Below are 26,379 nucleotides of genomic sequence, written 5' to 3' on the forward strand. Positions count from 1 at the left end.
GCGCCAGCCCATTGGCGGGCGCGCCAGGGGCGGGGAGAGGTCGCGGTCGCAGTGACGCGCCGCCCACGCTCCACCCTCCACCGCCCCAGCAGCGCCAGTCCGCCGCCGGGCATACACCGTCCTGCACTCCCGCGCCCTCTGCAACATGTTGCGCGCCGCTGCGCTTGCCGCCGCTGGCCTCGGGCCCCGCCTGGGCCGCCGTCTCCTGTCGGCCGCCACCACCCAGGCGGTGCCGGCCCCCAACCAGCAGCCTGAAGTCTTCTACAACCAGGTGAGGCCGCCGGCCCCGGGGCTTTGTTCTCTCGGGGATAAGGAGCCCGCCGGGTGGGAAGGCCCTGGGTCTCTTTGGGCTCCAGTTTACCCAGTTGGGGCTCCAGAGGTTTGCTGCCTTTGGGCTTTACGCACACCTTCCCTTTCTTCCCGCGAGCATTTTGGCCCCTTCACCGCCTCTGACAACCCCTGTTCCATTCTCCAGCTGTGACTTGGGCCCCTTATTTGTTCTCGTCCGGCCGCCGTCCGTTTTCCTGCGCCAACTCTCGGGGTTCCATTCTCCGCCCCTCGGCCTCTTAGTCGCCGCAGTGTCTGCAGAGGGCTTTCACCATCACCCACCCAGAGGACATTTCCATCCGAGTCCGGCTTAGCGGGACCTTTTCTGTCTTTTCCTTGGTCATTTCTTATCCCTCCACTCTTGCCCACGTCCAAGTAAGTCCAAAAGGAAAAACAAGAAAAGGAGGGGGCCTTCTCAGCTGAAGTTCACCCATTCGCTAAGGAAAAAGCCAAGGCCCCTCGGCCGGGAGCGCCCAGGGTCCGCTGCTGGGAATGGGGAAACGGTGCGGGACCTTCGCCTCCGGGGCGCCATCCGCAAATGGTGTCCGCGCCCTCCAAGGATCAGGTTTTCTTCCAGCAAACCAAGGAGGGGCTTTCCAGGATCACACCGATTCCCAGAGGCCAATTTCTTGCTCAAGCAGGACTTTGGAATAGTCTCTCTTTTGATCTTTGAGTTTGGGTAAGGTGCTGGAATTCACAGAGAAGGAAATCGTTGTGAAAAGAGTTCGTTTTGTATGTGCAACAAATTGCCCTTCTGTGAGCTTCCAATTTCTTCTTCTGTAAAGTAGGAAGTGGGTGAGTGGGTCAGCACCGGGCCTGGTACACTTGGTGAGCACTTACAGCAATAACAGCTATTCTCTGTGCACCTGGCACCATTCTGTTTTGTTGTTTCATCCTTACAACAGACCAGTGAGGTGGGCACTGTGATCATCTCCATTATTATAGATGAACAGCCTGAGTTACAGAGAGGTTTCGTGAGTTGTCCAAAGATTGAAGCCAGTGGCAAAGTTGGGGTTCACATCTAGACTCCCAAGAGAAAGCCTCTAACCAGAACATTCTGTGCTATTGATGCAACTCAGGGTTGGAATAGAGGGGTAATTGCTGATTTTTAGGATGCCATAGAGCTGATCCCTGGCCGACTACTTTCAACAGTGGACCTGCTTGTCTGGCCCAGAGCTGGGCTGCAAATGTGCACACAGGTGGTGGGTAAAGGCACATCTGTGTGATTGTAAGGAGTTACAAATGGTCATTTGCGAGGGAATAAAAACAAAAGATAAAATTTCCTTTGGGTAACACAAGCCCCAAATGCAGTCGCTGTTGTTCTTTTGGTAGGCTGCTTAATGAGTTCATGTTTGGAAGACTTGAACATCAGAAAAATCACACAGAAATATCCTTAAGGGAAAGGTGTCAGCACCCCAAGCCTTTGTGGACACAAGATCTAATTAAGGTCTTCCTCCTTTGTGGTCACATGGAAGTGAGGAAATGGCATCCAAACGTTAAGTGTCTTGTAGATAGCGTGAGTCCTGCTCTCCAGACTTAGTCTGGGCATGTGAGTTGGAGAGGAGTGCAGTCTCCTGCAGCTTCTTTCCTTTATCACATTTTTTGAGATCATAAAAGTAACAGTTGCTCACTGAAAAAATACAGAGTACTGTAAAACTTCTCCCTCTGCCTCTGCCTCTCTCTCTCTGACTCTCATGAATAAATAAATAAAAAAAAAAAAACATGTAAAAAAAAAAAGAAAAAGCAAATGCCAGCAAGAATCTCCCCAAGACAGAAAACAGCCCCATTTGCTCCCTCACCCTTGGGGAAAGTAACATATTCTAGGGATGTAGATTTCCTAGGTAACAAATCCCCAATTCTTTTTTTTTTTTAAAGATTTTATTTATTTATTTGACAGAGACACAACGAGAGAGGGAACACAAGCAGGGGGAGTGGGAGAGGGAGAAGCAGGCTTCCCGCAGAGCAGGGAGCCCAATGAGGGACTCTATCCCAGGACCCCAAGATCATGACCTGAGCCGAAGGCAGACGCTTAACGACTGAGCCACCCAGGCGCCCCCCCTTTTTTCGAAGATTTTATTTATTTGAGATGGAGAGAGCATGAGAGAGACAGAACACGAGCAGGGGGGAGGAGCAGCGAGTGAGGGTGAAGCAGGCTCCCCGCTGAGCAGAGAGCCCGAAGGTGGGGCTCGATCCCAAGGACCTGGGATCATGACTGAGCCTAAGGCAGAGGCTTGACCAACTGAGCTACGCAGGGCCCCACAAATCCCCAATTCTTTCATGCATCAAAGCTTGAATTAAAATCTTTCTAGAATGCATCCCGTCTGCTAAATTGGAGCTACTGAACACCACTGAACCTGTTTTTGAAGACCTTGCACAGATGATGACTGTCCAGTGCCTTGGGGTGGGGGTGGCACTGGAATATTGCTCTGTCCTCGCCTTGGTTAGGCCTCCTCCCTGGGGTCCGCAGCTTCTAGCACCCACCACACCACCCAGGTTTCTGGAGGCAGCCCAAGGATTACGTTAGCCTCTAACTCAGCAGTTTTCTGGTATTTATACAGTTATCTGTCCCAAGTTCGCAGAGATGCGCATCCAAGGCTGTTTGCTGCAGCAGTGCTGTCAGGAACAGTGAAATCCATCCTAAAAGTGCACATGTAGGAAATGCTTACATAAACTGTGGTCTGTTCATATTGAGGACTGCTGTGTTGCTTAAAATAATGGGGCGATCTGCTTGTGGAATAATGTCCAAGAAAAACTGTTACTGAGAAAAGCAAGTGAAGAAATTAGAAAGTCGATCCCTGCTCAGAGCAGACGCTCCCGCCTCTGTCCCATTCCCTCTGTACCCCCACACACAGCAGGCGCGGGATCCAGAGCCCCCTTCTCCTATCCCTCACCCTTACTCTGCAGCCACCGGGCCCTTTGGTTTCCTCCTGTCCCCAAGCTCTTCCTTTAGGTGCCCCCTCAGTTGCCATTTGACTCCCTGGCCTGTTCCTCATTGTTGCTGGTTTGTTTCTGCTTCTCGCTTTGTTGGTCTACTTATTGATTGCGTCTCTCCTCCCCAGGACTTAAGCTCAAGGAGCCAGGACTTTGCTTTCTCACTCAGTGCCCAGCATGGCCATGGCACTCTGTTAAAACTGAGGGACTGCATGGATGAGTGAGTCCAACTTGTGCAAAACGAAGGGAGACATATTTATTAAAATATGGAGAAAACACAGCACGCTGATGGAAAAGCTCTAGGAATTTTGCCAGCAGTCCCCAGATTCAGAGCGTGAACTCCTGATGTCACTGGGATATGAAGAAGTGTGAGTGGGGAGAACGCCCACCCAGGGTGACCGAGTTAAGCCTGTTACGGAGGTCAAGCTTTGGGTTTCGGGCCAGGAGGTTATGAAACATTTGGCCTGATATTGGCCCTTGTGTTTACTTAAGTGGATGTGGTGAAACTCTCCTCGCTCGAAGCAGAACTTTGGCCGGGGCTCAGGATGAAGACAACTGCTAGCCTGCTCCCCATCCCTGAGCGAGGGCGAGTCAGGAAGACCACTGAAGGCTGGCTCTAGGAGGAGGGAAATGGGAACTAGAAACAGAAGGAAGAGTCTAGGTTCCTGCTTGGCAAATTCAGGCTTATTTTATCAGCGAGAAAGAAGGATGGATTATTGAAAATTCAACGATGGAGAGTGACCCAGCAAGTTCAGGGCTTTGAAAGGCAAATAGGTGCCAGGGAGCGGTCCTAGTCTTAAGATCAGGGAAACAGCGTGGGCCCTGCCCAGGGAGGAAGGGGTGAGGACTGGGGGTTCGGCTGACTGGCCTACCTCTCTGCTTCTTACTTCCTGATCTTTGCAAAATAACAATGAAAACTTTTTCGGGACAAACTAATTTAGTGTGCGGTGGTACAGGGAATAACACAGGCAAAGGTATACGGATCTGCCTGACTTTTGTTCCTAAAAATCTTTGACTTGAGAGAGCCACAGGATCCAGAGCTTTGTCATAGTGACTGCTGTGGTAAGAGCCACTGTGTGCAGAGTCCTGGCTCAGGAGCTTTATACCCCTGTTATATTTAATCCTCACATCAGCCCCAGACAGATTCTCCTGAGGGATTGATGAAGCATCTGGAAGTGGAGGGATTGGCCCAAGGCCCCAGCCAGTGAGGGGAGGGGCAGAGGCAAGATTCAAACCCAGGTCTGTGTGGCTTAGAGGTGGTTACTTTTTACACTACCCAGAATAAAACCTCAAAATCAGACCTGCAGTTGGGCAGTATGTAAACCATGAAGATGGAGATTAGGAAACAATCTGACCTCCTTGAAGGCACACCTGGGCTCTGACTGGAGGCCGGACCTGGAGGAGAAGCAGCTAAAGAGCACAGGCCTTGGAGTTCACCAGGAGGGGGAAGCCAATTCTCAGCACGTGCACAGGGCTTGGCCCACTGGAACTCAGGGCCACTGGGCTTCGAGCCAGACCTCTTTCTGCCACACCCTATCCCCCCACTGGAAACTACTGATTGCCTGCTTCTCAGCAACAAAGGTGTCTGTTTCTCTCAAGATAAATGAACAGCCAGCTAATGTGAATCCACACAAACATACTTCCAAAGACTGGCTGATATTTACCTACGTGCTCCTGCTAAACTTTTACTGAGGTGTATAGCTGTGGATTCCGCCCTGATGGTGGGGTGGGGATTGTGCCAAAATACCAGATTTGAGCCTGGGAAAGTGACCCCTGGTAGACCCTTTCCTAACCAGCTCCTTCCTGTGCCACCTGGTCCCACGAGAACCGCCACAGCATTGCACACTTACTCCCCGCGAAGCTCGGCGCATACACCTGGAGTCCTCACGTGCCATCTGGGTACTGCGGTGGTTCTCACTACAGAGTGAGGTGAAGTCCCGTGCCCCATGTGACACAACTAGGATCACAGGAGCCCTGGATTCATCCGGGTGCTCGTCCGGACCCTGCTCTTGACCACAGAGCCAGGCCAGCCCTCCCTGGGCCCTGCTGGCCCCCACATCTTTGGCCCTGGCCAAACTCCCGGCTTTGCTTGGTGGCTTGGTCTTGTTTGTGGTTCTAGACTCTGGCCCAGAGTAACTGGAGATGACCCTCCAGGGTCCTGAGCCAGAGCCAGGCCATGTTGGGATGCTAGGGCCAAGGAGAGCCCTTGAGGAAGGAAGGCAGAGTGGCCTTGAACTGATGTTCACCCTGACTGTGACCTTTGCTCAGCCCTGGCGAAGTGACCAAGTGTCCCCGACCCTCACACCAGCTTCCCCATCCGGAAGGGAAACAGCTTGCTGGGAGAGTTTTCCCTGGTCTCCCTTGAGGCCATTGCCTGGCTCTTAGAAGCAGAGAGTGAATTTTGGCACTTGATTAGGCAGCTTTAGATAAGGACCTTTTCTCTGAGTGAGTGAAGAGGCGTCCATCCTCCCCTGACATTGGCCTCATTAAACCAGCGAACGGTCTCTCTCCAGACGTGGTTGCTGTTAATCCTCACAATGGCATTAGCAATGATTGCTGCCAGGAGCTGAACTGAGGGCTTCTTCACAGGACCTACCCTGCTCTCTGATCCCATGTCCTAGCACTTCGTTCTTGGTTTGCCAGTTAACTCTGGTCACTTTTGTTTTTTCTCAAATCCTACCCCCAGGGCCTTTGCACTTGCTCTTCCTGCTGCCTGGAGTGCTTATCCTCCTGCTCTTCCTGTGGCTGGCTCCTTTTCATCAGTCAGGGCTCGAGTGAAATACCTGCTTATCAGAGAGACCCTCCCGACCATCCCATCTAAAGTTCTCTGTCTTCCCCCACTTTAGTACTCTTTGTGGGTCCTGTTTTCCTCCTTTGTACCTACCACTGCAATCTGAGGTTGCCTTGTGTATTGCTTCTCTACTTGCTTCTCTACACCAGAACACCAGCTCCATGAGCGAGAAAGGTCTTTATTGGGTTGGGTTGCCGCTGTGTCCTCAGCCTTAGAACAGTGCCTGGCCCATCACAGGTGTTCACTGCATGTTTACTGAATGGTCAAAAGAATAATCTGATCCCGTTCTCACGACAAACCTGCGCAGTAGTGTGCTAGAGTAGAGTAGAGATGGTTGCAAATTCTTTGCTGCTCCTCCCAAGGAGTAGCGGAGGCTCTCTCCCCTCCCTGAGATCTGGACTGGGCCTGTGACTCACACCGACCAGTGGAGTTTGGTGGCAGAAATGAGGCCGTGTGACTTCAGAAGCTGGATCTTAGGAAGCCTTTCAGCTTCTGTGTGGGTCTCGGCACACTGTCTGGGGAAGCCAGCTGTCATGGGAGAAGGCTGATGAGCCTGAGTCTGCCATACAATCAGGAGGCCCAAGCAGACATATATGTGGTGCAGAACCCCTCGTGCACATCCAGCCCCATGCACCCTTGCTCTGCAATCCCATGAGTCAGCCCAGCCAAGCCCTGTGCAGCCAAGTCCCATCAGTGGACACAATTATGAGAGGATGATGGATTATTTAAGCCACCGAGTTTTGACATGTTGCACAACAGTATGGACAACTGCTATGGTAGACACATTCTCTTCATTTCTCAGATCAAAGAAACCAAGGGCAAATGACTTACCCAAGGTCGCTTGGCAGAGGGGGCATTCCAACCTGGTTGTCTCCAGGGCTGGGGCTTGAAACTTCACACCACATCACTCTGAGGCTAATTCCTATGTGTTCTGATTTTTTTCCTCCCACATCGCTGGTTGTCAGTGTTGGGTTGAGAACTTTCTTCCTTCTCATAGATCTTCATAAACAATGAGTGGCATGATGCTGTCAGCAAGAAAACATTCCCCACCATCAATCCATCCACCGGAGAAGTCATCTGTCAGGTAGCCGAAGGAGACAAGGTGAGAACTGGTGACCTACCTCAGGGCAGGAGCAGGCAAGGGTGGTTTCATTGTGTACTTTATTATGTTTTTATGTGGTTGAAACTTTACCAGGTGTGTATTATTTTCATAACTCAAAAATGCCAATGAATATCTTTTGAGTAAATGAATCAACAGAAACTCTTCCTTCCGACAAAGGTGCTAGATTATACCCGGGTTCAGTGATTCACACAGCGGTGGAATTGTAGACTTGGAACTAAATTTGGGAACATCTAATCCAATCTCTTTTCTAGACCTAGAAGTTGAAGGTCAGAGAAGGGAGGCGTACATCTAGATGGAGGAATCTCGTGGACTAGAATTTGGGTCTTCTGAGATCTAGTCTGGTGTTGGTGGTGTATTTACATTATGTTGGAATTATACATACTTGCAATAAAAATAGTAATAATAATTTTACAACTAAAAATTAGACTTTTAGTAAAAAAAATTTTTTTTCAAATTATGGAGCATTTTTTTATTTTTTAAATTTTATTTTATTATGTTATGTTAATCACCATACATTACATCATTAGTTTTTTTTTAAAGATTTTTTTTTAATTTATTTATTTGAGAGAGAGAGAATGAGAGATAGAGAGCACGAGAGGGAAGAGGGTCAGAGGGAGAAGCAGACTCCCTGCTGAGCAGGGAGCCCGATGTGGGACTCGATCCTAGGACTCCAGGATCATGACCTGAGCCGAAGGCAGTTGCTTAACCAACTGAGCCACCCAGGCGCCCCACATCATTAGTTTTTGAGGCAGTGTTCCATGATTCATTGTTTGTGCATAACACCCAGTGCTCCATGCAGAACGTGCCCTCTTTAATACCCACCACCAGGCTAACCCGTCCCCCCACCCCCCTCCCGAGAACCCTCAGTTTGTTTCTCAGAGTCCATAGTCTCTCATGGTTCATTTCCCCCTCCAATTTCCCCCCCTTCATTTTCCCTTCCTACTATCTTCTCTCTCTCTCTCTCTCTCTTTTTTTAAAGAAAAGGCCTTGAGAGGTGCCTGGATGGCTCAGTCGGTTGAGCGTCTGACTCTTGGTTTTGGCTCAGGTCATGATCTCAGGGTTGTGAGACTGACTGAGCACCACCTCGGGCTCCCGCGCTCAGTGGGGGATTCTCTCTTTCTCCCTCTACCCCTCCCCCACTCATGCTCACTCTCTCTCTAAAATAAATAAATCGTAAAAAAAAAGAGGGGCGCCTGGATGGCTCAGTCGTTAAGCGTCTGCCTCCAGCTCAGGTCATGATCCCGGAGTCCTGGGATCGAGCCCCGCATCGGGCTCCCTGCTCGGCAGGAAGCCTACTTCTCCCTCCTCCACTCCCCCTGCTTGTGTTCCCTCTCTCGCTGTGTCTCTCTCTCTCTCTCTGTCAAATAAATAAATAAAATCTTTTAAAAAATAAATAAATCTTAAAAAAAGAAAAGGCATTGAAAATGTTTTAAGAATGCCTCTTGCCCTCTGCTTTAAGACAGTTTTCTATATTCATGTATAAAGCCCTGCTCCCTCTGCTAAAAGCAAATGTGAATATAGTACTTTTCTGGCTTATAGGGTAGTCTGATGGTAAATATGTCTAATATCCATGAAAACCACGCTTCCAGCCTCCTGCCGCACCTCTCCCTGTACGAAAACTGCTAGCTGTGTTGATTTTACTGCTTCTCCAAGGAGAGGGAAGCTGGTTAAACCTGCATTTTGTGGAGACTGCCAGTCATCTTAGAAGGAATGCTTAAGTTCTCTGGGCTTGCTTTCTTAGGAAGAGGGGGAAAATGGTTAAATTCTAAGCACAGAGCCCTGAATGTTTCCCTCCAAAACTCTTTGGGGGATTCTGAAATGAAAATAAAGAAACGTTAACAGTCAGGATCCTCACTCCCTCCGTGAAAGGAGGGCAAGGAGAATCTGAAGCTCCACAGGCAGGGCCTTCGTGGTGGGGAAGGGCTGTTTGGGGCAAGTTTCCACACAGGCGTTGACTGAAGTCCCATGGGGGTGTTTGGCAGCGGGGTGGGTGGTAACTGGAGGCAGTTAGTGCTGAGAAGGCCTGAGCTGCCTTGGTGGGTGTTTTCCAGGAAGACGTGGACAGGGCAGTAAAGGCTGCCCGGGCCGCCTTCCAGCTGGGCTCACCCTGGCGCCGCATGGATGCGTCTGACAGGGGCCGCCTGCTGAACCGCCTGGCTGATCTGATTGAGCGGGACCGGACCTACCTAGCAGTGAGTTCTCAGCCCCCTCCCCTCTCATCCCATGTGGTGAATAGGCTCAGAGCATCCCACAGCCAGCCAGGAAAGGGGGCTGCATTGCTGACCTGTAACTGGTCAGAAAGGCATAGGCTGGACATTTTTGGGGTATGCCCCTGTACCAACCAGAGGAGCCTCTCATTGTCCCCTAAGAAAGAGGAGACAGGTTGGGAAGGGGAGCCACAATGGGGAGCCGAGGATGGACACCTCCCTCGGAGCCCCTCTGTGTGGTGGGCCTTCTCACTGGCTGCCAGAGGCAGAAGAAACCAAGAGCCAATACCCTCTCCTCTTCCCAGTCCAATCTGCATATAGCAGCCAGAGTGAACCTTCTAGAAGGCAAATTATACCATGGTGCTCCACTCTGAAGCCTTCCATGGCATCCTGTATATCCTTAGGGTAAAGTCCTGTTCCCTCATCATTGTCTACAAGGCCCCGCCTGGTCTGACTCTGTCTCCCAACTAATGCTGGACCATGGCCCTCACACACACCATTCAGCTCACCAGCCTTCCCTCAGCGTCTTGACTGTCCGGCTTCTTTGAGTCATCAGGGCCTTCGCACATGCTCTTCTCTCTGCTTGGGGTGCTTTTCATTTTGTCATCATTTGTACCTTCCCCCTTGCCTAGTTACCTCCTACATATCCTTCAGGTTTAGGCTAGAGGGTGTTTCTCAGACTGGGCTGGGCAGCCTGGCTTCTCCTTTCTAGCACTCTTAACATTTGTGACTGAGGCTACATGTCATTAGTCACTGGCGCTTTGCTCTCTCAGCCCCCATGTTTGTCTCTTACCCCCAGCCCCTGGATTTGGCTTAGAGCAGAACCTGGAAAACACATGCACGTGAAGTTGGTGCACCGTTCCTCTCCCCACCCCTCACTCTCCTGTCTTGGGAAGAGGGAGGGGCGATGGGCCAGACATGCCATGGCATTCAGTGGCACAAAGTAGCCCATCAGCCCTTCTTGGTCTGTGCTAAGCGTCAGCGTTGGTCGTCACCGATTGCTTTGATTCAGTCCTGTGCCTGCATGTCAGTGCTGACTGTTCTCTTTTCTCAGGCCTTGGAGACCCTGGATAACGGCAAGCCCTATGTCATCTCCTACCTGGTGGATCTGGACATGGTTCTCAAATGCTTCCGGTATGGGCTCAGGCTTCCGGCTCTTTGTTCTGGCCATGCCCCAGGGGAGCAGGTGTTGTGGGGGCCAGAAATAGAATAATTTTTTTAAAGATTTTATTTATTCAACAGAGAGAGACACAGCGATAGAGGGAACACAAGCAGGGGGAGTGGGAGAGGGAGAAGCAGGCTTCCCATGAAACAGGGAGTCTGATGTGGGGCTCGATCCCAGGACCACGGGACCATGACCTGAGCCAAAGGCAGACGCTTAACAACTGAGCCACCCAGGCGCCCAGAAATAGAATAATTTAACAGGATCACAGGAGTTGTAGAAACATGTTCTATGAGACTCCATCTTAGGAGAAAATCCCTCAATATCAAAGTTGTAATTTACTCATAGGCATTTTTCTTTCTTCTCAGGGCAGTTTTGGTAATTTCTATGTTAGATGGAATTTGTCCATTTCATGTATGTCATCTCATTTGCTGGCTACAGGTGTTCATATATTCTCTTTATAAGCCTTTTTATCTCTGTAAGGTCGGTGGTAATGTCCCTGCTTTCATTTCGGTTTTCAGTTGTGTCTTCTGCCTTTTTTTCTTAGTCTAGTGAAAGGTTTGTCAATCTGGTGAGTTTTCAAAGAACCCACTTTTGGTTTTGTTGATTTCCTCTATTGTTTTCCTCTCTCTGCTCTAGTCTTTATCATTTCCTTCTTGCTGGCTTTGGGATTAATCAAACATCTTAATGCCCAAAAAATACAGGATTAAGAATAAGAGCTTTGTTAGGGTCTTTGGGGTTGCAGGTAACGAAGCCTCAGCCTGACTTGGGCACTGCAGAGTTGGGGGTCTTAGATCCAGAAGGCCGCTGAGCCTCACTGTGGCCCATCTTAGCGCTCTTGCCTCATTCTTCTCTCAGTTACCCCCTGGCTGCTGTCAGGGCCAGTGTGTGTGCTGGAACCTGGCTGCCCACACCTGGGCTGGCTTCTGGATGCGGGATCCTACTGACTACACTGCAGTTCCTTATCCTAGCGCCAAATGCCGAAGTCTTAATGCCAGATTCAGGGGCCAGATGCCACCCTGATTGGCTGGCCTCAAGTCTGACCAGCTGTGGTCTGGGTGGACGGATCATTGCGCAAATAACGAGTACTCCCCTGTGACCCTGTGGACAGAGGTGGAGGGGAAGAAGCCTTGCCAGAAAAGTAGCGGTTGGACAACATAAAGGGTTCTCAACCAGGGTAGTCAGTCACGTCTCCCAGGTGACAGCTGGCAATGTCTGGAGACACTTCTGGCTGTCACAGAAGGGGGGGGAAGGAAGGGTGCTACTGGTATCTAGTGCTTAGAGGCCAGGGAGGCTGCTAAAAAGCCTACAGTGCACAGCATGACCCACACAGCAAAGAATTTTCCAGCCTCATATGACCGTAGTGCCAAGGTTAGAATGCGCTGTGAGGGTACCCTAGAGAGAGCAGCCTGGGGAAGCTTGGGCTTAGTCCTATACCCTCCTGAGTTTTAGGAATATGCCTTTATGCTGATTAGGTAACCATTCTGGGGCCTGCAAAACACACATCATACAGCCTGGGAGGAAGGGAGCCAGCGCTGCCTTCCCTTGTAGAGACTGGCAACTCCCTAGCTGTTCACAGACCCGTGTTCGAAGCCAGGTCAGTGTGGGGCTCAGACTCGCGTTGCCATCCCACTCATTTCAGAACTCTTCCTTTTACCCCACGTTTCCATCTTTCCCCTTCTCTCATTTTTCCTGCTTCCCTGAAAATGTCACCATTACAAGCTGGAAACCCACACTGCTCTTTTCTCCCCCACTCTAAGGTGCTGGGCGTTTCTGTCCCCTGTGTGTCTAGATGGGAGGCTTTATGAGGGGTTGGGCCATTTGAGGATTTGTTTCTGGTGACTGTTCCCTCAGTCTTACTTTGAGGTCTGCATACAGAAAGTGCTGGCCGTTAGAGAGGTTTTCGCTTCCTCACCAGATCCGACCCATGGTTCTCAAATGCTAATCTGTGGTGCTGGCCTGCTTCAACAGTCACAGTTTAATAAATCTGAATGTTTATGAAAAATACCAATTCCTAGGGATCAGCCTCCGAGCTCCAGATTGAGTAAATTGGAAGTGGGCTCCTGAAATGTGGTGTTATTTACAAGCATCCCAGGTGATTCTGAGGCTTAGAGTTTAGTTGCCCAGAGTGGAACTGTGACCCTAGGAAGTCTTTCTGGGACTAAGCCAAGGGCAAGGGCAACTGGGCTTGTTTGGGCCTTACAAGGGGCCTGTTTGAGTCTTGTCTTTCTGCCAGGGTGTACAGGGGTCCCTGACAGTCATTGATTAAGCTTGGATTTTTTTTTTTTTTTTAAGTTATTACGCTGGCTGGGCTGATAAGTACCACGGGAAAACTATTCCCATCGATGGGGACTTCTTCAGCTATACCCGCCATGAACCCGTCGGGGTGTGCGGGCAGATCATTCCGGTGAGTGGTAGGCTCCTAATAAACAGATGAAGGCTTATTAGGAGTGCCTTGAGATGCAGCGATCTGGGACAGGGAGATTGCACAGGTGGGAGGGTCTGAGGGCTGCTGTTGGAAGGCGGCCTGGGTGGTGGGTGAGAACACAGACTTTAACAAAGCCATCCAGTGCTGCCATGCGTGGACTCTGACTTTGGGCAAATCATTGATCCCTGTAAGACTCGGTTTCCTTATCTGAAAAGCAGAAGGGAACACAACACTGTCTTAGGGCAGGAGGGGTGATACAAGGCAACAACATAGCACGGAGCCTAGTATGGGAAAAGCTCTAAGAAGCCTGAGTCGCTCCTGCTCCCATCCACCTGCCGTGTCCATCCGTTTTCAACTCACAGCAAAGTTGTGCGAGTAGCACAAGGGGCTCGGAGAAGTCGGTGCGGCCCCCCTCCCCGGGGTGGGCGCAGCTCCAGCTCGATTACAGAAGCAGCTGTTGTTTATTGCAGTGGAACTTCCCGCTCCTGATGCAAGCCTGGAAACTCGGCCCAGCCCTGGCGACCGGAAATGTGGTTGTGATGAAGGTAGCTGAGCAGACTCCACTGACTGCCCTCTATGTGGCCAACCTGATTAAGGAGGTGTGTGGTTTGTGTCAGTCTTGACCTCTGAATGCCCTTGTACAGGCTGGCTCCTTGGGGGTTCTTAGGAGGGGCTTCGGGGGCCCCAAAGTGGGGCAGGTGTTTGTAGAGCAGGGACTGAACCTCCCCTACACCCCCCGTACATCATCACAGACCAGCCGAAATGACCCTCCTTACCTGTTTTCTACACTGAGCTTCACTGCCAGACCCCTTTGAAGAATGCCACTGGGGAGGGACAACAGCCCCAGGGAACCCCGAAAAGTAGGTTCTCTGCTGTGCCATTTGGAATCCCTGAGCAGTGCCCCACAGACTGGTGTTGGCTTGTCTGGGTACCGGGCAGGCTGCTTTAGCCTCTCTGGGAGGGGTGTGTGTTCTTCTGCCCAAGCCCTTTGGAGCAGGAGAATGATGCCCAGTGTCCCTGGCTGTTTGCCCACAGGCTGGCTTTCCTCCTGGCGTGGTCAATATTATTCCTGGATTTGGTCCCACAGCTGGGGCCGCCATCACCTCCCATGAGGATGTGGACAAAGTGGCCTTCACAGGCTCCACCGAGGTAAGGCATCACTAGGACCTCAAGCTTGTGGCACATTTGGCCCAAGTTCCCACTGTCCTCAAAGGATGACGCTTTGAAGATTCGCCTCTGGGTACTGTGTGGAGGGTCCTCTGAGGAGCTTGAGTGAGGGGCCCCACGTGTGCCGGCAGTAGCTGTCGGGTGGAGCCATCTGTGGGTTGCTTGACACTCTGGCTGCTGTTGTGGGGCCAGCATCCCACGTGGAATAAAGAGGCTGAGACCGTCTAGACCTCAAGAAGCCCAGAGCTGGGGCGCCTAGGTGGCTCAGACGGTTAAGTGTTTGCCTTTGGCTCAGGTCATGATCCCAGGGTCCTGGGATAGGGTCCTGGGATCGAGCCCCGCATCGGGCTCCTTGCTCGGCGAGGAGCCTGCTTCTCCCTCTCCTTCTGCTCCTCCTCTGCTTGTGCTCTCTCACTCTCTCTGTAAAATAAATAAATAAAATCTTAAAAAAAAAAAAGTCTAGAGCTGACCGCCTGCCCAGGGTCAAAGCCCTTTGGCTGTGTCAGGCTCCTTGACCAGCAGTGCCCTGACAGTTATAGAGCATGGGCTTCAGAAAGACATGAGTTCAAATCCCAGCCTCGCTATTATGACATGGGGTGATTCACCAAATATCTTCGGGCCTCCATTTGTTGTCTTTAAAATGAGGATGGCCATATGGAGGTAGTAGAGACAGTGGGCATGGTGTAGTGGGAAGATCAGGTGCTCTGGAGTCTTACTGTTTCAGTGGCACTTACTAGCTCTGCGATCCTGGGCAAGTCACTTAGGCTCCCAAAGCCTCTGTCTTATTTGTAAAATGGGGATGATAAGTGCACCCACCTCACAGATTAGGGAGTGAGGGGGATCAGCAAAGGTCTAGCTCAGAGTAAGTGCTCAGGGAGGGAATGAACGATGAATGAGGAGTATCCTGCTGCTATGTGCCAGGCCCTGGAGGAACAAGGACAAGTAAGATGTCTGGTGATTCCTTCAACATCATCTCCTTCAAAGCAGGGACAGAATTCCTTCTGAAGAGTAACCTTTTCCTCTCCTTCAGTTGTTGGGAGGCTTCCTCACATGGCCCCAGAGAAAGCACACTGACTACGGTAACTCTTCAAGCCGTTCCCCCGGAGATAGATACCATCTAGCGTCCGGTCTTTGCACCGTGATGGCGGCTCCAGGAGGGCAGGAACAGAGCCCAAGATAGCACAGTCCCAGCTCTTTCCTTGATTTGCTGCTGCCTAAATCAATGCCTCGAGGTGATGTTGAGAATCTCACAGAGGGGATGGTTTCCTGACAGAGACAGATGTGTTCGTTCAGATAGGTTCCAGGCAGCTTTGTGCCAGGCTCTGGGAATAAAGAGGTGAAGAGCAGCCCACCCTTGCCCCCACGGAGCGTGCCCTGAGCTGGGGGACCACACTCACAACACTGTGGGAAGGGGGCAGGATAGTCGTTTGACCTGGTGATGGACTCACGCTGCCCACGTGTGAATTCTGATTCCACATTCACCAGCTGTGTGACTTTGGGCAAGTGACTTGACCACTCTGAGCAGCAGCTCCCACATTTCTAAAGCAAGGCAAAGAGTCATGCCAATCTTTGAGGTCTTTGCAAGGATTGAACTAAATGAACACGAAGCACTTGGCACAGTGTCTGGTATATAGAGGCCATGTTGCTCATGTGGTTATGGTCACTCTCGTCCTGGGAGCTCAGAGGGCTGGGGCAGCAGTGGTAAGTGAATAGCTAGATTGGGTGAAATTCTCCAGCTCTCTTGTAATCCAGCTGCTCCCTCATGTTGTGGGGTCCTCTGTCCTGTGTCTAAAAGAGCATTTCGTTCTTCTTTCCTCCTCCTGAGAGCTTGTCTGTATTTCTCCTTCCCCACAGGTTGGCCGCCTAGTCCAGGTTGCCGCAGGGAGCAGTAACCTCAAGAGAGTGACCCTGGAGCTGGGGGGAAAGAGCCCCAATATCATCATGTCAGATGCAGATAGTAAGGTTTTTGCGGGGAGGAGGTGTGGGACGAAGGCAGCCACTAGCTGTCCATACTGTGGCTCCACTCACTTCTGTGAGCTTCAGCAACCTCTGGACTCAGTGTCTGCCCCCCGGGCCTCAGGACAAAGGTCAGAGTCCACAGCATGGCCCTCCAGCCTGTATGACCTGGTCTCTCCCTGGCTTCTCTCCTCTTTGCTCCCCACCATCCAGCCAGGCTGTGCTACTTAGCTGCCCAGCCATACTGCACGCTGTCTCTCGGGGCAGACTGCTCCTCCTCCTCATATTCATATCCCTTTTCCTGGTCCTGCCAAGGCGCCCCCTGATTTGCCCTTTCCCGACTGCTGTGGGCTGGCTGGGTGGATCCTGCTGCCACCCTTGTGTCTGTTACCACGGAGGGCCATGACCTCCTCTCTCTTTGTGTCTGTCTGCTGGGTGTCCACACCGCAAGAAGGGAGAGACCAGGTCTGTCCTGGCCGGCACTGTTGGTGGCATAAACGGGTTAAGAGGGTAAGCAGACACTGGGGCCAGGCTCATCCTCCGTTTCTTCTCATGGCTGCCTTTCTGCCTCCCCAGTGAACTGGGCTGTGGAGCAGGCCCACTTCGCCCTGTTCTTCAACCAGGGCCAGTGCTGCTGTGCGGGCTCCCGGACCTTTGTGCAAGAAGATGTGTACGCCGAGTTTGTGGAGAGGAGCGTTGCCCGGGCCAAGTCTCGTGTGGTCGGGAACCCCTTTGACAGCCAGACTGAGCAGGGGCCGCAGGTAAGCGCGGCTGCTGCAGATGGGTCTGGGTGTCCAGAGCCAGCATGGAGAAGCAGAGGGGGTCTCAGACTCAGAGGCAGGCAGGCTTGGCTTCAAGTCTCAGCTTTGCCATGTGCCAGCTGTGTGTTCCTGGGAAGCCACATGTCCTCTCTGAGCCACTCTTCTCTCATCTGTAATAACCACCTTCCTGAACTCACAGGCTAGCTTTGAAGTGGAAATCAATAATGGAAACCAGATTGTAATTTTCATACACATAATAAATATTAGGAGTATCTGTGTAGAAAGGAATGCGTGCTTTCTGGAGCTTGGCCATCCATAAAAATGCATCTTCCAGAAGGACACACACATATCTGTTAACCATGGTTATCTCTGGGGAGTGGGGCAGAGGGCCATGGCCTGGGTAGCAGAGGGACTTTACTTCACTTTATGCTATTCTGAAATGTTTGATTTAAAATATAGATAGGGGCACCTGGGTGGCTCAGTCATTAAGCATCTGCCTTCGGCTCAGGTCATGATCCCAGGGTCCTGGTATCGAGCCCCGCATCAGGCTCCCTGCTCAGCAGGGAACCTGTTTCTCCCTCTCCCACTCCCCCTGCTTGTGTTCCTTCTCTCGCTGTCTCTCTCTGTCAAATAAATAAAATCTTTAAAAATAAAAATAAAAAATATATATATGTATATGTGTGTGTATATATATATATTTTTTTTTTTTTTTTCTTACCATGAGCACATACTCATTTTAATCAAAACAACAGTCAATAGTAATTACAACAAGAAGAAACACAGTGTCTCTGCCCACCGTTTCCTCTCATGTCCTGGGCCTTACTCCAGCATTGTTCTTAGATGCCGCCTATCCTGGACACTCTCTCCACAGGGTCCTATGCTGGCTTCCCCCAGCCACCCCCTCAAGAAGAAAGGAGTCCACATGGTCAGGGGTGCTCCCAGCTCCCACCAGTCCCACTTCTGGGACCCATGGGTGCCTCTCAACAGGCTCCATCCTCCTGAGGGTGTCTGCTGCTGGTGTCCACTCCCCAGGTTCCAGAGCTCAGAATATCCTTGTTTAGGTCCCATTGTGACATGTAGAATAAATTCCTAGAAGTTAAATACCTGGATCAAAGGGTATGAGTATTTCATTTTTTGACCAATATTAATAAAGTAACTGCCACAAGGGCTGTACCAGCTTATAGGCCTTTTTTTAAAATTAAGATACAACTGACGTATGACATTGTATTAGTCCTTCTGAGAGCATATGAATATTAGAATGTATGTAACATACTCTTGCCATCAGTGTATTTTCTTATTACTATTTTATTTTATTTATCTAGAATGCTTCACGAATCTGTGTCATCCTTGGGCAGGGGCCATGCTAATATCTGTATGGTTCCAATTTTAGTGTGTGTGCTGCCGAAGCAAGCACATTTATTTTCTCACTACTTTGAATTCTTAGTTCTTCATAGTTGGAAAATAACAATGGGTTTGATATGCATTTCTTTGAAGGCTAATGAGGTTGGTTGACCCTTTACTTACGTTTATTGGCCCTTTGTAATTCCTTTTCTGAGCCCTGCTTATTTCTAAGCCTCAGTGGTTGCTCAGTTATCTCATTCATTGCCTGTGTGGTTCTAAGCCTAAAGCTAGGACTAGAGGTCTGGCTCTAGCATCTCAGAAACTTGGGACTTCTTTTCCTGCAGGTGGATGAAACTCAGTTTAAGAAGATCCTTGGTTATATCAAATCTGGGAAGGAGGAGGGGGCGAAGCTGCTGTGTGGTGGAGGGGCGGCTGCTGACCGTGGCTACTTCATCCAGCCCACCGTGTTCGGAGATGTGCAAGACAGCATGACTATCGCCAGGGAGGAGGTTAGCATGGGGCCAGCACTCTGGGGAATGTTCTTAGGAGAAGTGGACAATTAAGTTTGGCGTCTTCATACCATGACCCAAACCCTTGGCTTTGGGCCAAATCCTGGCTCTGTGCCTAAGACAAATTATTTACAATTCTATCTGATCTGGTCATTCCCCTCTTCCACCCCTTATGGCTACCCACTGTTGGGGAGAACTTCCAAATTCCCTTGTGCGGTTTCCAGGCCCTTTGTGTTGTGGTCCCTGCGAGCCATGAGTCAAGGAATGGTTTTGCTCAGCCCTTTTATGATCTTCATATAAGCAGGACACTGGACTAGACCGAAGGGCTGTGACTTCCCCACATGGCAAGGTTCCTGATGTTCTCCCTCTCAGCACTCGTTATGAATGCAGGACAGCAGCTCTGGCTCACTCATTCATTCATTTCACAAATACTTATTGAATGCCTGCTATGTGCCAGGCTCTCTACAGACCCTGGAGATCCAGAGGTATGCAAGATGTGTTCCCTCCCCTCACGGGGTCCACATGCGCTCCCCTTCCCCAGTGGATTAGTCCTTTAGCAGCCTTATACACAGAAAATATTTCCCATTCATGTATAATTCAAAATAAAATAATATGAAAATGCAAAATCAGGGGAAGAAAGTCCAACAGAGTTCTGCCTCTTTCCCCATCATGACTACTTTGATGCTTTTTTTGAAATCTCAAATATCACTTTTCCAGAGGGGTGGGGGGTGCCTCTGCTTTGCCAGTGCCCGCAGCACATGATACCCCACCCCACGGTCCTGCTGCAACCATGATGAGTCCTGGCACTCTTCTCCCGCCTCTGCCTCGACACTCCCCAGGCAGTCCTGGAATCAGCCATTTTTTCAAGAAGTCCTGCTTCCCTTTAGGGGAGAGTGGGATTTCATGAGGATGGGTGCTGGGTGTGTTTATGCCTAGAACTCTGTTTCCCTCCTCCCTGCTCCCCACCTGCGCTCTGGCTTGGCCAGTATCACAGCTTGGCTGTCACTTCTGCAAAGCCTCACCCCTTCTCTCCCCTCATTGGTCCAGGAGCTCCTGTGGGCTCCCAGCACTCATTACACAGCTTGTAATGGTTCCTTCTAATGCCCTGATTACATCAGGACCACCAACACTGCATTCCCCTCAGGGCTGTGCCTTGACAGGGCTGAGAGTGGCCACACCCTGACAGCATCCGCACATCTGGCCCCTGTGACTTGGCTTTTGAATCTCATTCTCCACTAAAAAGAACCAGGGTTCCTTGAAGAAATGGCTCATGCCAGGAATAAGACAGGGAAAGTACCAAATAAACCCTGATGTCTTGAGAGCAGAGACCCTGTTTCATTCAGTTACTTCTTCAGCTTTTAGTGTGTGCCTTGCTGAAAAAACTGATGTAAATTCTTTGAAACTAAATCTACGTGTAACATGCCGGAAACCCCTACCTTGCAGGATTGTTCAGAAATAAGATCAGCTATGTAAAGCACGTGGCCTATAGAACGTAATTGGTCCCCATTAGCTTCCTTCCCTTTGTGTTTCATTGAACTTGGGAGCTCTTGTCTCCCTGTGGAACTCTTAGGGTATGTCTGGGGGGCTCGATCTGGAATGATCTGCTCTGTACTGTGAAAGCTGCATGGCAGGTGGTTCCTGTGTCTGCTACAGCCTCCCAACTGTGCACTCTCTTACCCCAGATCTTTGGGCCAGTGATGCAGATCCTGAAGTTCAAGACCATAGAGGAAGTCATTGGGAGAGCCAACAATTCCAACTATGGGCTGGCTGCAGCTGTCTTCACCAAGGACTTGGACAAGGCCAATTATCTGTCCCAAGCCCTCCAGGCTGGCACTGTGTGGTAAGAGCTTCCTGGCAACCCCTCACAGCCTAGGCAGGCATCCCCAAGCCAGGGTCTTCTGGAATCTAGTGCTCACACCCTAGAATTTGGGGTGCTGGGCTTAGTTCCTCTTGGGTCAGGGTGTGGTATAATAGAGATTTCCCATCCCTTCTCCTCTAGGCGATGAAACTTCCCTCCAGCACATATGCCCATGCAGCTTTGTTCTTGGGCAAACAGATTACTGGGGTGGGGGCTCCTTACCAAGTGACAACAGCAGGAGACCAGAGCTGAGGGTCTACAGCTTGTGTAATACTGGTCGTCAGAGCTTAGCACCTACTTCACACACACTAGGATGGCTATAATTAAAAAACAAACAAACAAACAGAAAATACCAAGTGTTGATGAGGATGTGGAGAAATTTGAACCCTCGCATATTGCTGGTGGGAATGTAAAATGTTGCAGCCATCATGGGAAACAGTATGGCAGCTCCTCAGCAAGTTAAATGTAGAATTACCATAGGACCCAGCAATTCTACTCCTAGGTATGTATTTCCAAGAGAAATAAAAATCTACATCTGCACAAAAAAGTGTACCTGAAGTTCATACCAGATTATTGACAATATTCAAAAGGTGGAGACAACCTAAATGTCCATTAGTTGAAGAATGGATCAACAAAATGTGGTCTCTCCACACAATGGAATATCATTCAGCCATAAAAAGGAAGAAAGTGCTGATGCATTCAACAAACAGAGATGAACCTTACAAATGTGATACCAAGTGGAAGAAGCCAGACACAAAAGGCCGCATACTGTGTGATTCCATTTATATAAAATGTCCAGAATAGACAAATCCATAAAGACAGAAAGTAGATTAGGGGCTTCCAGGGGCTAGAGGTGGGGGGGAGTGGGGAATAACTGCTTATTGGGTACAGGGTTCTTTATGGGGTGATAGAAATGTTCTGGAATTAGATGGAGGTGATGATTGCACCACACTGTGAATCTGCTACATCCACTGAATTGTGCACCTGAAAGTTGTGAATTTTAAATTCAATTAAAATTTAATAATTTTTAGGGGCACCTGGGTGGCTCAGTCGGTTAAGTGTCTGCCTTCAGCTCAGGTCATGATCTCAGGGACCTGGGATCAAGTCCCGCATCGGGCTCTCTGCTCAACAGAGAGTCTCCTTCGTCTCACTCTCCCTCTGTGCTCTCGCGCTCTCGCTCTCTCAAATAAATTTTTTAAAAAATTTAATAATTTTTAAGAACTGCAAAAAAAGTACCTAGTTAGCAAAAACGATTCATTAAAATGGGAAGCTATGATGGGGTGCACCCTGTTACTAACAGTCATCTGTGACCACATCATGAGGGGCGATGACTGATGGCTTTATTTCATGTAGTTTGCTTTTGGCCCCTGCGTGGCAGGTTATAACTATGGTCCGACCTATCCTCAGTAATGTTTTAGAGCCATTCAGGAGGCCGGAGGGGCATGACACACACATCTCCTACAGGTTACTTCTGAATCTTGTTTCATATTATAGGGTCAACTGCTATGATGTGTTTGGGGCCCAGTCCCCATTCGGTGGCTACAAGATGTCCGGGAGTGGTCGGGAGCTAGGAGAGTATGGGCTGCAGGCATACACCGAAGTGAAAACCGTGAGTATGGGCGCCTTCTCAGCTTTCCTTCGCATGGGGCCCCATCAGTACTTATTACTAGTTTCTTGTTTTAAGCCACAGAATCTACAGAAAAGGGCGAGGACCCAGTCTCTGCTCTGTCTCATGAGAAATGACTTGGGACCTGGCCACCACTGTGCCTACACAGTCTTTTGCTAGGCTTTGTTATACGCCAAGTTCTGTAAGACTTGAGAAGAAGGAAAGTTCCTAGTGGGCCGAAGCAGTGGGGAAAAGCTCCTAATAAGAATCAAGCCATGAGGCATTAGAGACCAAGGGCCACAAATATACCAATATCCTAATGTCAGTGATAGGAAGGAATATAGCCTGGAGGACAAATCAGAAATACAAAGAAAGTATTATTCCATAAATATTCATCACAGCATTATCTCTCAAAGATGAAAAAGTCAAATGTAACCTAAATGCCCAATAAATTATGGAACACCCAAATCATGGTTTACTAAGTAGCCATTAAAAATATTTCTGTAGGGCGCCTGGGTGGCTCAGTTGGTTAAGCAACTGCCTTCGGCTCAGGTCATGATCCTGAAGTCTCGGGATCGAGTCCCACATCGGGCTCCCTGCTCAGCAGGGAGTCTGCTTCTCCCTCTGACCCTCTTCCCTCTCGTGCTCTCTCTATCTCATTCTCTCTCTCAAATAAATAAATAAAATCTTTAAAAAAAAAATATTTCTGTAGGGGGTGCCTGGGGTGGTGCAGTCGGTTGGGCATCTGACTCTTGGTTTTGGCTCAGGTCACGATCTCAGGGCTGTGAGATCAAGCCCCACTATTGGGCTGCATGCTCAGCGCAGAGTCTGCTTGAGGATTGTCTCTCTCCCTCTGCGCCTCCGCCCCCCCCCCCACATGGGCCTGCTCTTTCCCTCTCTCAAATAAATAAATAAATAAATAAATAAATAAATAAATAAATCTTTAAAAATATATTTTTGTAGGATATTTGACATGGAAAATCATCCTTTAAAGTGAAAAGACAGGATACAAAGTAATACATGCAGTATAAACCCAATGTAAAGGCTGTACCTACATATGTATACTCAGGTACCTTTATTTATAACTATGGAAAAGACAGGAAAGAAGGACACCAAAGTGAAAAGAATTTTCTCTACAATGGACACTAATTACAGTTTAACCAGGCAACAAACTCACTAGTGATATTTAAAGAAAAGAGTAATGGGCTGAGTTGGGCTTTCCCAGGATTGGGGAAGAGAAGGCTCAGGGCACGCAAACCAGCCAGGGGGAGCAGGGTGAGAAGGGTGGACGTGGTCTTCATTCAGTACTCAGTGTTAAGCCATAACCTGTGTTCTCAAGAAGCTCGTTGGAAGAAAATAAACCTGTTTGCTTGTTTATTTAAAATTGTGCCAGGGGCACCTGGGTGGCTCAGTTGGTTAAGCCTCTGCCTTCCGCTCGGGTCATGGTCCCAGGATCCTGGGATAGAGCCCTGGGTCAGGCTCCCTGCTCAGCAGGGGGTCTGTTTCTCCCCCTCCCTCTGCCCCTGCTCGTGTGCTCTCTCTCTCTCTCTCTCAAATAAATAAATAAAATCTTTTTTAAAAAAATAAATAAAATTGTCCCATACAAGAGGCAAGACCCAGATTTGAACCTGACACTGGCCTATAACGGTTCATCAAAACAGTGATGAGATTATTTAGGCGTGGGGGGGGGGGGGCAGTGCTAGGACTGAGGCCCAGGAGTCCCAGTATCCGGATCGCCTGGAGGGCAGTGGGAGGGAGAGCCTGAAGAGGAGGCTTGAGTTGGGGTGGTTCGTGCAGGAATCCGAGTGTAAGCTGTTGAGTTTGGGGAACTTGAGTGATAATCCTAACAAAAATAGGATTAAAAATTTTTCAGAAAAGAAATCAAGTTTGCCAAGGGGGTACTGCTGAGAAAATGTCTTCTTTTGAACTCATCTTTACTGAGAGCTTGCTTTGTGCCAGAATCTGCTAGACTTCCTTATGCAGGTTATCTCAATCAGTGCTCACAAGAAGCCCAGGAGGGAGATTCTGTCTTTATCCCATCCTGCAGATGAGGAAGCGAGGCACACAGAGGTGAAGTCCTTGCCCAGTAGGGGGTAAAGCTGGGATTTAACTCCAAATCCATCTGAGTCTGGAATCTTACCACTTGACACACTGACTCACCTGTAAGCTTCAGCATGTTATTTTTTCCCTTACTTTGATTCTTTCGGAGGAAAATACGGGTGTAGGTCGGGGTCTCTCAAGCTCAGACTGTTGACATTTGGGGCTGTGTAATTCTTTGTTGTGGGGTTTGCCCTGCACAGCGTGGGACGTTCCGTGAGCAGCATCCCTGCTACCTACTAGATGCCATAGCAATCCTGCCCTCTTCTGCCCGGGACAGTAAATCCAGTAAAAAATGACTGGATTAAGGGGAGGCAGAGAACGTCCTCATGCAGAACAGGGCCCTAGCTGTGTCCCTGCGATTGGCCGGTAAAGGAAGCCCTTGTGCTCGTACGCGGCAGCACCCCAGCTGAAAGTGCCCACAGATTGCAGGAAAGCAGGAAGATTCAACAGCTGCCCTCCACCCCTCTTACAGGTCACGGTCAAAGTGCCTCAGAAGAACTCCTGAAGAACTGTGCCGACTCCTGGCGGAGGTTGACGTCAGCAGCAAAACCAAGAAAACTGACACTTGTACACTAGAAGTCTCGAAAGAGAAATTCTCTCACAAAATCTCTTGATCAAGAAAGTCTCAGGGGCGCCTGGGTGGCTCAGTTGGTTAAGCGACTGCCTTCGGCTCAGGTCATGATCCCGGAGTCCCGGGATCGAGTCCCGCATCGGGCTCCCTGCTCGGCGGGGAGTCTGCTTCTCCCTCTGACCCTCTTCCCTCTCGTGCTCTCTCTCTACCATTCTCTCTCTCTCTCTCTCTCTCTCTCTCTCTCTCTCAATAAATAAATAAATAAATAAAATCTTTTAAAAAAAGAAAGTCTCAGAACTTTAATTGATAGATGGGGGTGAGTGTGAAGCAAAGGTACTGGGAAAGCCTTTTACATGCCAACAGTACTAGCTTCCAGGCTGATTTTTCAAAATTAGATTCAAATGTCTTACCCTCTCCATCTGATAGATCTCTGTAACTTGCCTTTATGGGGGAACAAAAAGCCATTTTTTACACTTGTACCAACAAGTCAGAGCAACAGCTGGCGCCTTCCTCTGTACTCTGGACTAAAATTCATTAAAAACAATGCTGCTGTTCACTTTTTGGTTAACTCTTTGTCCATCTCAGTAACCCAAGGAAATACCACCACATAGGGATGTTGTCCCCTCTGTGTGTGTGTGTCACACTGTGGCTACTGTCCTGTGGGGAAATAGCTTTCATTTCCTATCTCTGTCCCATCTACCTGTGGCTGGCCCTATGCTAGGCCCTAGGGAAGTCACCAAAATAGGACTCCCAGGCCCTGCCCTCAGAGAGGGGGCGGTCAACCAGGAAAGACACACTTCACGTCCAAGGTTTGTTCTTGTTTTAAGTTAAAAAACTTGGGTCAGACTGATGACAGGTTCATGCTGATGAATTTCATGAGATTAATTTGGAAACCAGCTGTCTATTTATTCATCTTAAGTGAGGTCTGTATTCCTGTAACCAGACCTGGTGAATCTCCTGTCCAGAACACTGCCTTATTTTAGTTAAGGGACCTGTAATTAGGCTTATTAGTAGGGCGCCTGGGTGGCTCAGTTGGTTAAGCGACTGCCTTCGGCTCAGGTCATGATCCTGGAGTCCCGGGATCGAGTCCCACATCGGGCTCCCTGCTCGGCGGGGAGTCTGCTTCTCCCTCTGACCCTCTTCCCTCTCATGCTCTCTCTCATTCTCTCTCTCTCAAATAAATAAAAATCTTTTTAAAAAAAAGGATTATTAGTAAATGAGGAATCTGAAGATTCCTTGGTGAGCAATGGAATCAGCAAAAAGCTGAATAGCTGTAGGAGTTTGTGAAGGTCGTGATCATGTTTGGGTCACAGATTAACAATTTGAGGAAAAGTCTGATCCTCTCCTAGGGAAAATCCACCTTCTGTATCATTTTTGCAGACAGTGTCCAGGGATTGTGGAGCACGCTGGCTGACCCCTGGCTTACTTCACCCAGGCTAAGCCACATCTTGGTCAACAATCCCTATTCCATTAAAGACTAATCTGATTTATTTGAATAAATTTCATAATTTTTATCATTTATGCGTATACCTGTATCATTT

The 26,379-nt window shown here is 49.5% G+C and overlaps 1 protein-coding gene and 1 non-coding gene across 2 annotated transcripts; one reads left to right on the top strand and one right to left on the bottom strand.

Annotated features, from left to right (window-relative positions):
• Window positions 1-89: 89 nt before the first annotated feature.
• On the top strand, window positions 90-25,016 carry ALDH2 (aldehyde dehydrogenase 2 family member). The gene is made up of 13 exons (XM_035724018.1): window positions 90-271; window positions 7,047-7,151; window positions 9,224-9,364; window positions 10,434-10,513; window positions 12,837-12,948; window positions 13,440-13,568; window positions 14,005-14,118; window positions 15,991-16,093; window positions 16,669-16,853; window positions 18,539-18,703; window positions 20,386-20,543; window positions 22,056-22,170; window positions 24,740-25,016. Exons 1-13 carry the CDS (start codon window positions 146-148, stop codon window positions 24,770-24,772), a joined length of 1,566 nt encoding a protein of 521 aa, XP_035579911.1. The 5' UTR covers window positions 90-145; the 3' UTR covers window positions 24,773-25,016.
• LOC113913391 lies at window positions 18,166-18,267 on the bottom strand. The gene has a single exon (XR_003517184.1). It is a non-coding gene; the product is annotated as a U6 spliceosomal RNA (small nuclear RNA).
• Window positions 25,017-26,379: the final 1,363 nt, after the last annotated feature.

Source organism: Zalophus californianus, chromosome 14, assembly GCF_009762305.2.
Source record: "Zalophus californianus isolate mZalCal1 chromosome 14, mZalCal1.pri.v2, whole genome shotgun sequence".
NCBI classification, from domain to species: domain Eukaryota; kingdom Metazoa; phylum Chordata; class Mammalia; order Carnivora; family Otariidae; genus Zalophus; species Zalophus californianus.